At 58.6% G+C, this 15,780-nt stretch overlaps 1 protein-coding gene across 1 annotated transcript; it reads left to right on the top strand.

Moving 5' to 3' along the window:
• The first annotated feature begins 3,960 nt into the window (after positions 1-3,960).
• Positions 3,961-4,452, top strand: LOC147959305 (uncharacterized). The gene has a single exon (XM_087532596.1). It carries the CDS (start codon positions 3,961-3,963, stop codon positions 4,450-4,452), a length of 492 nt encoding a protein of 163 aa, XP_087388722.1.
• The last annotated feature ends 11,328 nt before the right edge of the window (positions 4,453-15,780 follow it).

Raw genomic sequence — 15,780 nt, forward strand, 5'->3', positions numbered from 1 at the left:
CATCCTTTGGCATATGTCGCACGACACCCCCGACATTTTGCGCCCACCGTGGGGCCTGGTGCACCGTCATCCGAAGATCTATTCTGGACGGGAACCTTGTTCCTCCCCAATGAGCGCAGCCAGCCCGGCACACCTAATGGCGTTTGCGCCGACGCGCTGCATGGCGTGGAAGTCGCTTGAGCGGTGCCAGCCTCTCCGATCTTGTTGGAAAGATCCGCCTCTCCAACGAGCCCGTGCCTGACGTGGGAGAAGCTAGCTCCGAGAGCTGCTTCATCGATCTCCTTGGCAAGCTCCACATCGCCAACGAGCCCGCCACAGACCTGGAGTCAGTTGGCTCCCACCGCCCCGATGCTTGTCAACACTGACACGGCTTCCTTTGACTCCTTCCCCATCAACGTGGTGGTCATCGACGACCCGCTCCTTCGTGCGGAGAGCGGCGGCAGCACCGTCACGGAGGTGCATCTCATTAGCCACGATGGGGCCTCCGGAGGAGCCGGCCAGGACCCATTGCAGGCGATAATGCGGGACCTGTCCACGCCCATTGTGGCAGACGCCGACGCCGAGACGCTAGAGACCTGCCGCGTCTTGCTCATTGAAAACGCCAAGAAGCTGGCTACCTTGAGATGCCTCTTTGAGGCCTTCCAGCGCGAGGTCGACCGCGCTGTTGGCGGCACGCCAACTACTGGCGGGCCTAGCCATTTGGGCACGGTCCGACAGCGAGGCGGTGTCATCGCCAACATGTTTGGAGTAGACCGCCCTGTCTACGCCACGCCCATGGAGAACATACGTGTTGCCCAGGCGGCAACAGATGAGCTGGACCATCTGGAGGGCGATGAGCGTCGCTACATGATAGAGCGCGTTCAGCAGCTTACTGACGCGGCGGCCGCGCAGCAAGAAGCCGGCTGTCGCGCAGAAGAGCCCGGCCAACGGGTTGAGAACCCACCCCTTCACCAAGATCATGGCGCGACTTCTTGGACGCCGACAGGTGGCGTCTGCAACAAACGAGACAAGGAGTCGGTTGCTAGCCGCAGCCGGACACGCATCACCATCGAGCACGACCAAGACGGCGGCCCACAAACACTGGAACAACGGGACGACTATCCGCATCCTCCGCCTCCTCAAAGGGAGAGGCGCACTTCCCCGCCGCCTGTTGACCACCCGACACTCGGCGACCGGCTAGGCCTCCGAGAAGTAGTTGGAGAGAACAATGTCCGGCACCGGATTGACCGCCTGGCGCGATCCCTGGTGCTAGAGGAAGAAGACGCGACGGGCCTGCCTTGTTTCGGCCCCCGCATTCGCGACGAGCCCTTCCCCAAGGGGTTCTCGCTCCCAAGAGACACGCCCAAGTACAATGGCTCCGTGAAGTCGGAGGATTGGCTGGTGGACTACTCCACAGCCGTCAACATAGCAAATGGCAACAAGCACGTTGCCGTGAAGTACGTTCAGCTCATGCTCCAGGGCACGGCCTGGACGTGGCTTAAAAGCCTCAAGCCCTACAACGTCAACAGTTGGGTGGATTTCACCGAAGTGTTCATCCGCAACTTCACCAGCAGCTACAAACGGCCACCCAAGCATCGCCAGCTCTCTCTGTGCGTTCAAGGCCTGAATGAGTCCACCCGCAACTACCTGACGCGGTGGGCTGAACTGCGTAACTCCTGCGAAGGGGTGCATGAGGTCCAGGCGATCGAGTACTTCACTACCGGGTGCCGAGAGGGCACCTTGCTCAAGCACCCACTCCTCTGCGACGAGCCTGCTACACTCGACGAACTGCTGATCATAGCGGACAAGTACGCTACTACCGACTCCTCCATGAAGTCGGAGCTCCGAGTGGACGCTTACGGGAAGGTGCTCCCTCCGACTCCTAGGACGCCGGCTACCAATAACAGTCGGCGGCGGCAGCCGAATGACAACAAGCGCCAGGCCCCATAGCCGGCTTCCACTACCTGGAAAGTGGCGACAGTCGAAGACCAGCAGCCTGAAGGACAACCCGGCCCCAAGCGCCAGAAGGGCGGCAAGCCTGCTTGGCTGCCCGCCTTCTCCTACGAGCAGACCCTTAATGCTCCCTGCAAGTTCCAAGCGGCGCGAAGCCGTCCAATCATACCACTCGGAGGGGCCACTAGCTCACCTGAATCTCCAAGGGCGAAGGACTGCTGCCCCCTCTGCCTGCTGGCCCTGCCGCCGCCTCCTCCCCAGCAGCGGGTGGCCCGACCAGCAGTCGGCTCCATTCAAGATGATTACCTCAAAGAACATGGGGCCTACATCGTCTTCACCAGTGTGGCTGACGATCGGCGCAATCAGCGTCAGTAGCACCGAGAGGTGAACGCCGTTGCTTCAAATGCTCCAGAATTCATGCATTAGTCTGAGAAGCCCTTCAGCTGGAGCCGTGCTGACCACCCGGACGTGATGCCCTCTTCGGGTTCCGATGCTCTGGTGCTGGATGCCACCCTTGCAACAGAGAGGCAAGCTGCTCGTTTCTCCCGAATTCTGATAGATGGCGGCAGCAACATCAACATCCTATACTGCAATACCATGGAAAAGCTATGCATCAAAGAGAGTCAGCTCCAACCCAACCGGACTGTTTTCCATGGTATTGTGCCCGGCCCGTCCTGCTCACCAGTCGGCAAGGTCAAGATATATGTCATTTTCGGAGACAAAGATCACTTCCTCCGGGAGGCAATTTAGTTTGAGGGGGCGGACCTCAAGAGCCCTTATCATGTACTTCTAGGCCGGCTCGCTCTAGCCAAGTTCATGGCGGTTCCACACTATGCCTACCTCAAGATGAAGATGCCAAGGACCAAGGGAATTATCACGATATCTGGAGATTATGAGAAGTCGGCCGATTATGCTGCAGCTAGCAGCCGTCTGGCTGAGTCCCTTGTGATTGCTATTGAGAAGAAGCTCCTGGACCGGGTGATGGCCATGACCAGCAAGCAGCCGGACATATTGCCAGAGCCCAAAGAGTTAGAGACCCAGGGCTCCTTCCAGCCGGCCAAAGAGACAACGAAGATTTCCTTGGACCCAGGGCACCCAGAAAGGCATGCTGTCATAGGGGCCAATCTTGACAGCAAATAGGAAAGCAAGCTCGTCGATTTCCTCCGTGAGAATCGGACATCTTCGCATGGTCTCTGAAGGACATGCTGAGTGTTCCGATGGATTTCACCGAGCACAAGCTACATGCCAGATCAGATGCCAAGCCCGTCAAACAACCCCTCCGTCGACTGTCGGAGGAGAAGAGAAGAATTGTTGGTGAGGCGATAGCCTGGCTTCTGGCAGCCGGCTTCATCATGGAAGTATTTTTTCCAGAGTGGCTCGCCAACCCAGTCCTTGTGCTGAAGAAGAACAACAAGTGGCGCATGTGCATTCATTACACCAGTCTCAACAAAGCTTGTCCCAAGGATCCGTTTGCTCGGCCTCGAATTGACCAAGTGATAGACTCCACAGCCGGATACGAGCTGTTGAGTTTTTTGGATGCTTACTCAGGTTACCACCAGATCAAGTTGAACCTGGCAGACCGCCTTCATCACACCATTCGGAGCCTTTTGTTACCTGACTATGACATTCGTCTTAAGAAATGCCGGTGTCACTTTTCAGCTTTGCATGCAGAAGTGCCTCCTCAAACAACTCGGCAGAAATGCCCACGTCTATGTAGACGATATTGTGGTGAAGACGGAGAAGCACGGTACTCTCTTGGAAGATCTCAAGGAAACTTTTGAAAAATTGCGCCGATTTCAGATCAAGCTCAACCCGTAGAAATGCATCTTTGGGGTACCAGCCGACAGACTCCTTGGCTTGCTGGTCTCAGAACGCGGCATTCAGTGCAACCCCATGAAGATCAAAGCCATTGAGAGGATGGAGAAGCCCACCCGACTGCAAGACGTTTAGAAGTTCACCGGTTGCTTGGCATCCATCAGCCGTTTCATCAATCGGCTGGGTGAGAAGGCTCATCCCCTGTACCAACTCATGAAGAAAACCACTCACTTCGAGTGGAACGATAAGGTGGACGAGGCCTTTCTCCAGCTGAAGAAGATGCTGACTACCCCGCCTGTCCCGGCGGCCTCGGCTGCCAAAGAGCCCATGTACCTCTACATCGCCGCCACCAGCCGGGTGGTCAGCACTGTCATAGTAGTGTTGCGCCCAGAGGCCGGCAGGGCACAGCCGGTCCAGAGGCCTATATATTATTTGAGCAAGGTGTTGTCCACCTCAAAGCAGAAGTACCCCCACTACCAGAAGATGTGCTACGGCGTGCACTTCCCCGCCAAGAAGTTGAAGCCCTATTTTCAAGAGCACCCCATCACGGTTGTCTGCACTGCCCCACTTGCTGAGATCATAGGCAATAGAGATGCATCTGGCCAAGTGGCCAAATGGGCCATCGAGTTGGACCCCTACACCATCTTCTACCAGCCACACACCACCATCAAGTCCCAAGCACTGGTCGAGTTCCTCATCGACTAGGCCGAGACCCAGTACCTGCCGCCAGCTCCAGACTCCACCCATTGGCGGATGCACTTTGATGGCTCAAAGATGTGCACCGGCTTGGGAGCTGGCATTGTCCTCACCTCTCCCAAAGGCGACAAGCTTAGATACACATTGCAAATTCACTTCTCTGCCTCCAACAACATGGCCGAGTATGAGGCGCTAGTACACGACCTCCCGCTGGCCAAAGAGATCGGCATCCGCCGGATCCTCTGCTACGGCGACTCCGACTTGGTGGTCCAACAATCGTCTGGGGACTGGGACACCAAGGATGCAAATATGGCAAGTTACCGCTTCATTGTTCAGCAGCTCAGTGGATATTTTGAGGGGTGCGAATCAGATCTACCCGTCAAGCAATACCATATGGCGTCTCCATTCAGTGCCTCTGCAAGCCTTCGATCAAGTCTTCTCCAAAATCCGAGTCTATCTTCATTTCCGGCTGCTCCCAAAGCAGTCGGATCCGACTCAAGAGCTTCAGCAGCCGGCCCGGGGACTTCGGCAGGCGGCACGGGGACTGCGGCAGTCGTACCCGGCCCGGGGACTTCACAGCCCGGCCCCGGGGCTGCAGCAATTGGCTCAGGGACTTCATCAAACAGCTCAGAAACTGCAGGAGCGGCACCCGTCCCGGGGACTTCACAGCTCAGCCTGGGGGCTGCGGCAGTCGGCCTAGAGACTTCAACAACACAGCAAGCGGCGGCCGGCCCCAACCCGCCACCTCCCAACCCAACCGCCCTAGTACAAGTGGCCGCAGTGGCAGTAGAAGAAATTCAAGCACCGTCATGGGCACAACCATCCTCAAGTTTCTGGTGACCAGAGAACTGCTGGCCGACAAGATCTCAGCCAGGCAAGTGCAACGCCGAGCAGGAGCCTACATGATAGTAAATAGAGAGCTCGTCAGGCGCAGCATAACCGGAGTCTTCCAACACCGCTTAGAAGCAGAGAAGGGTCAAGCAATCCTCAAAGACATCCATCAAGGCAAGCGCGACCATGACGCGGCCTCCAGATCCCTTGCCGCCAAAGCTTTCTGCCATGGTTTCTTCTGGCCGACTACTTTGGAAGATGCCAAGGAGTTGGTCAAGCATTGCAAAGGGTGCCAGAAGTTCAGCTTCGAGCAACATCTACCGACTTCTGAACTCAAGACCATCCCCTTACCTGGCCTTTTTCCGTGTGGGGGCTAGACATGGTGGGACCATTCAAGACAGCACGCGGCGGCCTGGCCCATCTGCTTGTCGCTGTGGACAAATTCACCAAATGGATTGAAGCAAAACCAATCAAAAAACTGAATGGTCCGACTGCTGTGACCTTCATTGCTGATATCACCATCCGATACGGTGTGCCACACAACATCATCACCGACAATGGCACGAACTATCGGATTTTGGGTTCCGGCAGACCCTTGAGGTTCGAACACTGGGGTGCGCGCGACGATTTCGCCTCCTACCTTCCTGCACCCCTCCGCCATGCTAGGATCTAAAACTAAGGAAAGAACAACACAAGAGACACAGGGTTTATACTGGTTCGGGCCACTGTTGTGGTGTAATACCCTACTCTAGTGTGTGGTGTGTGGATTGCCTCTTGGGCTGGTGATGATGAACAATACAAGGAAGGACAGCCTCGTGAGGGTCTGTTCTTGGCTGAGGCGATGAACTACTGGGAGGAGTTCAGCCACCTTTCTCTCTCTCTCTCTCTCTCTCTCTCTCTCGACCGAACCTGAACCCCAGAAAAAACCCCTTGCTGTGTGGGTGGCTGGTCCTATTTATAGAGGCCCTAGTCCTCTTCCCAAATATTGAGCGGGAAGGGAGCCAACAATGGCGGGCTAATTTGAAGGGGGACAGCAAGTATCAACTATCCTGACAAAAGTAGTCTTCGCCTGCGCAACGCTCTGGTGATGATGCCGTCTTGGGCTCCACGGTGACCTCCGTCTCGTAGTCCTCCTGGTCTTGGTCTCGTTGCACCGAAATGGCAACCTTTGCCTGATGCCTCGGTACTCCGCGGCTGCGCTTGCCCCCTTTGCACAAAAGAGGAAAGGAGGACGCTGCGCGGGCTGGCACCCGCCTGGCACCCTGAGTTGTCATGGCTTGTGTCATGGGCACCTCGTGAGGTACCCCGCCTTGATCTCTCCACCTCCCCGTGAGCCAGCCTGACGAGGCCGCGCCTGAGGAAGCTTCGCGTCGTCCGCCTCGCGAGGCTTGGCCCCTCGCGAGGGTCTTGGGTTTGTGTTGGTGAAGATGGGCCGTGCTGGGCCCCCTTTTGAGCCACGCCGCAGGCCGCAGGCAGGCAAGTCTGGGGACCCCCATTCCCAGAATGCCGACATTAGCCCCCGGGCCCAAGGCGCGCCCGGACATGGCCGTGTAGGGAGGCGGAAGGGCAAGAGCGAAGCGCCGTGGGCCCTAACAGCCTGCGGCCTTGGGCGCCGCGTGATGGTTGATTGGACGTGGGCGTCTCCACTTCCCCATGGTGCCTCGGCTACTGCACCGACTGGACAAGTCCCTACATGCAAGTCGGGTCATGATTACCTGCGATCGTGGAGGTCGGCGGTTGGCCTCCGCCGGCTATAAGTACTGGACGGCGTGCGCCCTTCCGGTTCATCTTCCCTTGCTTCTTCTTCTTCTTCATGGCCCCGTCGAGGAGGTTTTCGGCCGCGGAGAAGGGGAAGGCTTGCCAGGCAGAGCATGCCTCTCCCCTGCCCAAGCGCGGCCGAGGGCGCCCCCGCAAACATCCTGTGGCCACCACGGCAGCTTCCCGCGGCCGCGGTGACGCTTTCCAGCGCAGTGGCGGGCGGATTGCTGCGGCCGGGGGGTGCGCTCGGGCTGCACGTCCCCCTATGCCGCGCTTTCATGCTGCGGAGGTGCTACCGGAGTTTGTCGTGTGGTCGGCGGAGCCGTCGAGCACCTGGTTCCCACTTCCTCGCTTCTTCCTCGGCGAGCTCCCGGCCGGCGCCCCGAGCGGCCTCTGGCTTCAGGCCGACGGCTGCTGCAGCAGGGCCTCATGGGTTTCACTGGAGGTCTCTGCAGCCGGGAGCCTGGCCCTGGCCCGCGGTTGGCAGACGTTTGCCCGCGCGCGCGGCCTGGGCCGTCGGTGCACCCTATACTTCAGGTTCAACGGCGATGCCACCCTCTACGTGCGGGTGTTTGGGGAAGATGGTCACCGCGCAAGGTGCTGCCCCGAGGGCGACGACCGCGGCTGGGAACCCGGCTCCGGCGATGATGGAGAGGACGGCGCTCGCGGGGCTGGCGGCGCTCAGGGTTCCTCAAGCTTCTCCGGTCCTTCTTCAGGCGGCGACTCTCCTAGTGGTGGCCGCAGCCAGCCCCCACGCCGTCGTATCTGCCTGGGGGGTGGTGGCGCGTCCGCCCACCGACGCGCCCTGGTGAAGTGCGAGAGGGAGTCCTCCTGAGCTCCGGAGGCAGCTCGGGCTTCCCTGCGGGTCGGTGCGAGGCGAGCCGCACCAGATTTGTTTTTTCTCTTCCCTTTTCCTGCATAAAGAAGGACAGTAGTGTGGTGCCCCGCGGGGGCGTATATGCGTTATTCCTGTTAATTATCATTTCACTTTCTTCATCGTACCTTCCGACTATGTGCCCGCGCGTGGATGGTTCCCGGCCCCAGCCGTGGGGGTGACCGACCCAGGCCCTGCGTTTGTGTCACGGTGCCCGAGGGGCATGGACTGGAGGGGTGCTCCTGCAAGGGGCCCAGGTCGCGAACCCTTTGAGTGACTAGGATAGGAGCACTCGCGAGGGCGCTCGGCTCTCCTCCTCGCGAGGCCTTGAACAAGAGAAATCGAGGCAGGAGCGTGAAAAGCCGAAGAACCGCAAGCCAAAGACGGCAACAACTTCAACAAAACTTCAAATGAAGAAGAACAAGCCAACTGCGGAAAGCAAATGAAAAGCCGCGTCCGGCACCTAGTCTAGTCTTCGACGTCTTCTCACCAGCGCGGAGCTAAGTGCTGCCACTGGGCGTGGGAGGGAGCCCCAGGGCCTGAGGCCGGCGCTCCTGAGACTCCGAGGCGTGTACAGCCGCAACTCATTATTACGTGAGAGTGTCACAGGCGGCGAGCTTCACAGGTGTTCGCCTTGCTTCACAGGCTCCGGGCCTTTTCCAAAACGCGGTAGCTTCACAGGCACTCGCCTTGCTTCACAGGCTCCGGGCCTTTTTCAAAACACGATAGCTCCACAGGCACTTGCCTTGCTTCACAGGCTCCGGGCCTTTTCCAAAACGCGATAGCTTCACAGGCACTTGCCTTGCTTCACAGGCTCTGGGCCTTTTCCAAAACGCGATAGCTTCATAGGCACTCGACTTGCTTCACAGGCTCCGGGCCTTTTCCAAAACGCGATAGCTTCACAGGCACTTGCCTTGCTTCACAGGCTCTGGGCCTTCTCCAAAACGCGATAGCTTCACAGGAATTCGCCTTGCTTCACAGGATCCGGGCCTTTTTTTAGGGGTAGAACCTCCGGAGGTGCTGGATGTTCCATGCGTTCTGGACCGGCACTCCCTCCTGAGTCTCCAAGCGCGCTGAGCCGGGCCTGGAAACATGAACAACCTTGAACGGGCCCTCCCACATGGGAGAGAGCTTGTGCAGCCCTTCCCTGGAGAGGACCCGCCTGAGCACGAGGTCTCCTACCTCGAGTGTCCTGGGGCGGATGTTGCGGCAGTGATATCGCCGCAACGCTTGTTGGTACCTCGCCGCTCGTAGCGCGGTTTCTCGGCGACGTTCGTCCCCCAGCACGAGGTCCATCCCCCGCATGGCGTCCTGTTGCGCCTCGTTGAACGCCAGGACCCGCGCGGAGCGATGTCTGACCTCGTGAGGGAGGACCGCTTCGGCTCCGTAGACCAGGAAGAACGGGGTCTCCCCAGTCGGCTTGGTCGTGGTTGTGCGGATGGACCACAACACGGACTGAAGCTCGTCGCACCAACCTCTGCCGCAGGCCTCCAGCTTCTTCTTGAACGTCCTGGTCTTGAGGCCCCTCAGGACCTCCGCATTGGCTCGCTCGGCCTGGCCGTTGCTTCAGGGGTGCGCCACTGAAGCGTAGCATATCTGCGTTCCAAGGTTAGTACAGTATGTTTTGAAGAGGTTACTGGTGAACTGCGAACTGTTGTCCATGATGATGCGATTCGGCACCCCGAACCGGCTCACGATGCCCTTGATGAACTTGACCGTGGAACCCGCGGGAATGGTGCGAACAGCCTCCACTTTAGCCCACTTGGTGAACTTGTCTACAGCAACGTAAAGGTAGCGGTAGCCCCCGGGCGCCTGAGGAAACGGACCCAAGATGTCGAGCCCCCAGACTGCGAATGGCCATGAAAGGGGGATAGTGTACAAGCCCCCTGCCGGCTGATGGATCTGCTTGGCGTGGAACTGGCAGGCCTCACAAGCTTTCACTAGTTCAACGGTGTCATTGAGCGCGGTGGGCTAATAAAACCCACTGTGGAAGGCCTTGCCGACGAGGGTCCGTGACGATGAATGATGTCCGCAGTCCCCACCGTGTATATCTTCCAGTAGCTCCTTCCCTTGCTCCCTGGAGATGCAGCACAGGGATACATCGTTCGGTCGCTTCCGGTAGAGCTCTCCATCTCTGATGCAGTATGCCGTGGCCTAGCGTGCCACTCGCTCTGCTTCCTCCTCCTTCTCCGGCAGGGTCCCTTGCGTCAAGTAGCTCCGGAGCTCCATGATCCAACATCCCTCCTGAGGTTCCATCGTCAGGAGCAGGCGTGCTCCTGAGGCCGGGCCACAGGCCGGAGCTCCGAAGGCAGGTGGCTGGGGGAGCTCCTCCCGGGGCTGAGCCGTGTTTGATAGTGACGACAAGGCTGAAGGCTTGAAAAGCCGTTCCTTGAAAATGCCAGGCTCCTGAGGTAACCGCCTGGACGCGCGTTTGGCGATGTCATCGGCCTCTTGATTGGTGCCACGGGGCACATGCTGCAACTCCAACCCCCAGAACCGCTTCTCCATCCTGCGGACCTCTGCGAGGTAGGCCTCCATGTGCTCATACTTCAGCTCATACACCTTGTTGGAGAAATTGACAAGGAGCTGCGAATTGCCCTTGATGGTGAGGCGTTTCACCCCCAGGGAAGCTGCGGCCTTCAAGCCTGCTATTAAACCTTCATACTCCGCTATGTTGTTGGAGACCTTTTCGCCTTGCTGGAAACAAAGCTGCACGGCGTAATAGAGTTTGTCCTGGGTGGGCGATATAAGCACTGCCCCAGCCCCTGCGCTGTGTCTGGAGAACGCCCCATCGAAGTACATGACCCAGCCTTCTGGCGCCTCGCTTCCCGGGGACAGGGACCGATCCTCGTCGGCCTTGAGGCCTGGCGCCTCCATCCATTCTGCCACAAATTCTGCTAACGCTGCTCCCTTGATGACTCTGGTCGTGCTAAATTCGAGCTGAAACGCTTGCAGCTCTATGTTCCACTCAGCGACTCTCCCAGCAGAATTGGGGCTCCTGAGCACCCTCTCCAGGGGGTATGACGAGACGACCTTGATGGGGTGACCCTGAAAATAGTGCCGCAGCTTGCGCGAGGCCACCAGTAGCGCGAGGAGGAGTTTCTGGGGCATAGGGTACCGCGTCCTTGCATCCTGCAACACTGTGCTGACGAAGTACACTTGGTGCTCAACGAGGTGGAGTGCGTCAGTGCTGGCTGCTCCCTTTGGAGACCATGGAGCCTCTCAAGACAATGAGACCTCCTGAGACTGGCCATCTGGGAGAGGGGCCTCTCCTGCCTCTGGTGCGCCCCTCTGCGGCGGCTGGTCCTCATCAGTTGTCGTGGCGGCTTCTGTGGGCCTTCCTCGTACCAGCTTCGCCTTGTCTTGGGCCGCTGCCGCGGTTCTGACTCGACGCTCCTCTCTGACTGCCACCAGGGCTGCACTGGCGAGGTAGGTAGTGGCGGCGAGATAAAGCACCAGGGGCTCTTGAGGGCGCGGTGCCACCATGACCGGTGGGCTGGTCAGGTATTTCTTGAGATCCTGGAATGCCTTGTCGGCCTCTTCAGTCCACTCGAAGGGCCCCTTTTTCTTCATTAGCTGGAAGAAGGGTAGCGCCCTAGCGCGGTTACGCGCCCCGTGAGCTTCTGCATTTCTCTGAGGGTCTTTGGCGGGCTCATGTCTTCCACTGCCTTGACCTTCTTCGGGTTAGCCTCGATGCCTCAGTGAGACACGAGGAAACCCAGGAGCTTGCCCGAGGGGACTCCGAACACACATTTCTCTGGGTTGAGCCGTAGGTTCACTGCGTTGAGGCTCGCGAAGGTTTCCTCCAGGTCTTGTATCAAGGTCCTGGCCTCCCGAGATTTTACCATGATGTCATCGACGTAAGCTTCAACATTCTTCCCGAGCTACGGGCCCAAGGTTATATGCATCAGCCGCTGAAAGGTCACCCCTGCGTTACGCAGCCCGAATGGCATGCAGGTGTAGCAGTACACCCCACATGGGGTTAGGAAGGCTGTCTTCTCGACGTCGTCAACCGCCATCTTGATCTGGTGATACCCAGAGAAGGCATCCAGGAAGCATAGCAGGTCGCATTCCGCAGTGGAGTCGACGATCTGGTTGATGCGGGGGAGCGGGAACGGATCTTGCAGGCATGCTTTGTTGAGGTTGGTGAAGTCGACGCACATGCGTTCCTTCCCTGCCTTCTTTGGCACAACGACAGGGTTGGCCAACCAATCTGGGTATCGGACCTCGCGAATGACCCCAACGGCCTCTAATTTGCGGGTCTCTTGGACGATGAAGGCCTGCTTTTCTGTGGACTGCCGCCCGGCCTTCTGCTTCACAGGGCGCATGTTGGGGCATACGTTGAGGTGATGCTCGATTACACTCCAGGGGATCCCTGCCAACTGGTCTGGCTCCCAAGCGAATACCTTCTTGTTTGCGCGCAGGAACCCGACCAGGGCCTCCTCCTGCTCGGGTTTGAGGTGGGCGCCTATGGTGAAAGTGGCGTTGGTGGGCCCGTCGTCATCAACGGGTATCTGCTTTGTTTCTGCCTTGTCTTGGGTGAACAACTGTTTCTTCTTGGTTGGCGCAGCCCCCTTGGGCTCGGGGGCCTCCAAGGCGGCGGGCTGTGCCGACGCCGCTGTCTTGAAGACGAGCTTGAGCACCCGCAGAGCGTCCCCAGTGTCCCCGTGCACGGTGAGGACACCGCTGCTCCCGGGCATCTTCATGAGGTTGTACGCCGGGTGCGTCGCGGCCATGAACTGGGCCAGCGCCAGGTAGCCGAGGATGGCGTTGTAGGGAAGGCCGATGGGGGCGATGTTGAAGTCGACCAGCTCCATGCGGAAGTTGTCGTAGGTGCCGAAGGTCACTGGGAGCCGAATCTGTCCCAAGGAGCCGGACGACCTGCCCCCAACGCCTGAGAAGGGCCGGCTGGGCTGGAGCCGTTCCAGGGGTATGCAGAGGAGGTTGAAGGCCTTGACTGAGAGCATGCTGAGGCCTGCCCCACCATCGATGAGAGTTCTGGTAACGGCCACTTGGGAGATGGTGGGGGTGCACAGCATGGGGAGCGCGCCCAAGTAGGCCGAGTTGGAGGGGTGGTCCTCCGAGCTGAAGCTCAGGCCGGTCTCGGGCGCCGCCCGATCCAGGGGAGCCCCTGCCGCGTGGAAGCGGCGCTGACCCGGCGAATGAACGGCTTGACATGGTAACTTGTAGGCGGCGCCTGTGAGCCGCCCAAGAGGGCCGCGACGACTGGGGGTGTCAGTGCAGCACGATAGTCGGGGGAGAGGTTGCGGGGCCCCACGGGCGCGCGGAGCGCGCGTGACGAAGAACCAGCTGGGTCGAGCGAGGGAGTTGCGGTGCGGCCATCTTGATGCAAGGATGGATGCTGAGAAGATGCTTGCCGCTCGTCCCCCGCCGTGCCGGTGGCGGCGTTGTCGGCAGGTCACGGGGAACAGCGTGGATGCCTGCCGACAGGGGCTGTCTGGGCGACATGGGAAGCGAGTGCGGCCTGGCTCTCGGCGCGGGCCCGACGAGCGTCAGACATGGGCGTGACGGTCGGAGGAGAACGGGGCGGTGGAAGACGAATTCCGGCGCACCCCTACCTGGCGCGCCAAATGTCGGATTTTGGGTTCCGGCATCCCCTTGAGGTTCGAACACTGGGGTGCACGTGGATATTTCGCCTCCTACCTTCCTGCACCCCTCCGCCGTGCTAGGATCTAAAACTAAGGAAAGAACAACACAAGAGACACATGGTTTATACTGGATCGGGCCACCGTTGTGGTGTAATACCCTACTCCAGTGTGTGGTGTGTGGATTGCCTCTTGGGCTAGTGATGATGAACAATATAAGGAAGGACAGCCTCGCGAGGGTCTGTTCTTGGCTGTGGCGATGAACTGCTGGGAGGAGTTCAGCCACCTTTCTCTCTCTCTCTCTCTCTCTCTCTCTCGACCGACCGACCGAACCGGAACCCCAAAAAAATCCCCTTGCTGTGTGGGTGGCTGGTCCTATTTATAGAGGCCCTGGTCCTCTTCCCAAATATTGAGCGGGAAGGGAGCCAAAAATGGCGGGCTAATTTGAAGGGGGACAGCAAGTATCAACTATCCTGACAAAAGTAGTCTTCGCCTGCGCAACGCTCTGGTGATGATGCCGTCTTGGGCTCCACGGTGACCTCCGTCTCGTAGTCCTCCTGGTCTTGGTCTCGTTGCACCGAAATGGCAACCTTTGCCTGATGCCTCGGTACTCCGCGGCTGCGCTTGCCCCCTTTGCACAAAAGAGGAAAGGAGGACACTGCGCGGGCTGGCACCCGCCTAGCTCCCTGAGTTGTCATGGCTTGCGTCATGGGCACCTCGTGAGGTACCCCGCCTTGATCTCTCTGCCTCCTCGTGAGCCAGCCTGACGAGGCCGCGCCTGAGGAAGCTTCGCGTCGTCCGCCTCGCGAGGCTTGGCCCCTCACGAGGGTCTTGGGTTTGTGTTGGTGAAGATGGGCCGTGCTGGGCCCCCTTTTGAGCCACGCCGCAGGCCGCAGGCAGGCAAGTCTGGGGACCGCCGTTCCCAGAACGCCGACACGAACTTTGCCAAGGGAGCCTTGGCCCATTTCTGCGCGACACAGTACTTAGCGTCCATTGCCCACCCGCAGTCAGATGGCCAAGTTGAGTGAGCAAACGACCTCATCCTCTCCAGCATCAAGCCCCAAATGGTCGAGCCACTGGAGCACTCGGCCGACTGCTGGATCGACGAGCTGCCGGCCATCCTCTGGAGCCTCCGCACCACTCCAAATAAATCAACCGGCTTCACTCCATTCTTCCTCATCTACGGGGCCGAGGCCTTCATCCCAACTGACATCGAGTTCGAGTCACCTCGCGTCACCATGTACACGGAGGCAGAGGCGAAAGAAGCAAGAGAAGACAGCGTTGATATGCTGGAAGAGGGCTGGCTATTAGCACTCAGCCAGTCCGCCATCAACCAGCAGAGTCTGCGCCACTACCATAGTCGGAAGGTCAAGCCAAGATCGTTCCAAGAGGGAGACCTTGTGCTTCGGCTGATCCAGCGAACAGCTGGCCAACACAAGCTCTCGGCCCCTTGGGAAGGATCGTTCCTCATCAGCAAAGCTTTGGGCAACGACTCCTACTACCTCATTGATGCACAGAAGCCGAGAGCACACAAGAGAGACGACTCCAACAAAGAATGGGAGCGCTCGTGGAATGCAAATCTCCTTCGAAATTTTACAATTAAATGCAGTATGTACCACACTATCTTTTGTATTAAGCGCTAAGACATCAAGACCCTCGAGGAGCACTCGGGGGCTACCTTTTTTATCTATATGACAAGTTCTATGCCTACGAATGTGTTATTTCATTATTCTGCTTGGCACCAGGTTCCACCAGTCGGTCCGGGGGCTTGCCGCCTTGTACTATGCCAATGCTACCTGCAGTCGGACAAGTAGTGTGCCGACACTTAAGCCCTCTCTTGCCGTCAGCCGCAGCTCGCAGAGCGACTGTCTGGCTGGCAAGAGTTAAAGGCAGGAAATAGTTGAGGGAGTCCTGTACTAAGGGGTCCTCGGGCGTCCGGCCTGTTAGCCATGGGCCGAACTGATGGGCTGTGAAGATACGAAGACCGAAGACTGCACCCGTGTCCGGATGGGAATCTCCTTGGCGTGGAAGGCAAGCTTGGCGACTAAATATGTAGATTCCTTTCTTTGTAACCGACCTTGTGTAACCCTGGATCCCCCCGGTGTCTACATAAAACGGAGGACTTAGTCCGGAGGGGATACTCATTATCATAGCCATACAAGCTAGACCTCTAGGGTTTAGCCATTACGATCTCGTGGTGGATCAACTCTTGTAATACTCATATTCATCAAGATCAATCAAGCTGGACGTAGGCTATTACCTCCATAG

Source organism: Triticum urartu, chromosome 7A (genome assembly GCF_056163025.1).
Source record: "Triticum urartu cultivar PI428250 chromosome 7A, HENAU_Tu73, whole genome shotgun sequence".
Classification (NCBI taxonomy): Eukaryota; Viridiplantae; Streptophyta; class Magnoliopsida; order Poales; family Poaceae; genus Triticum; species Triticum urartu.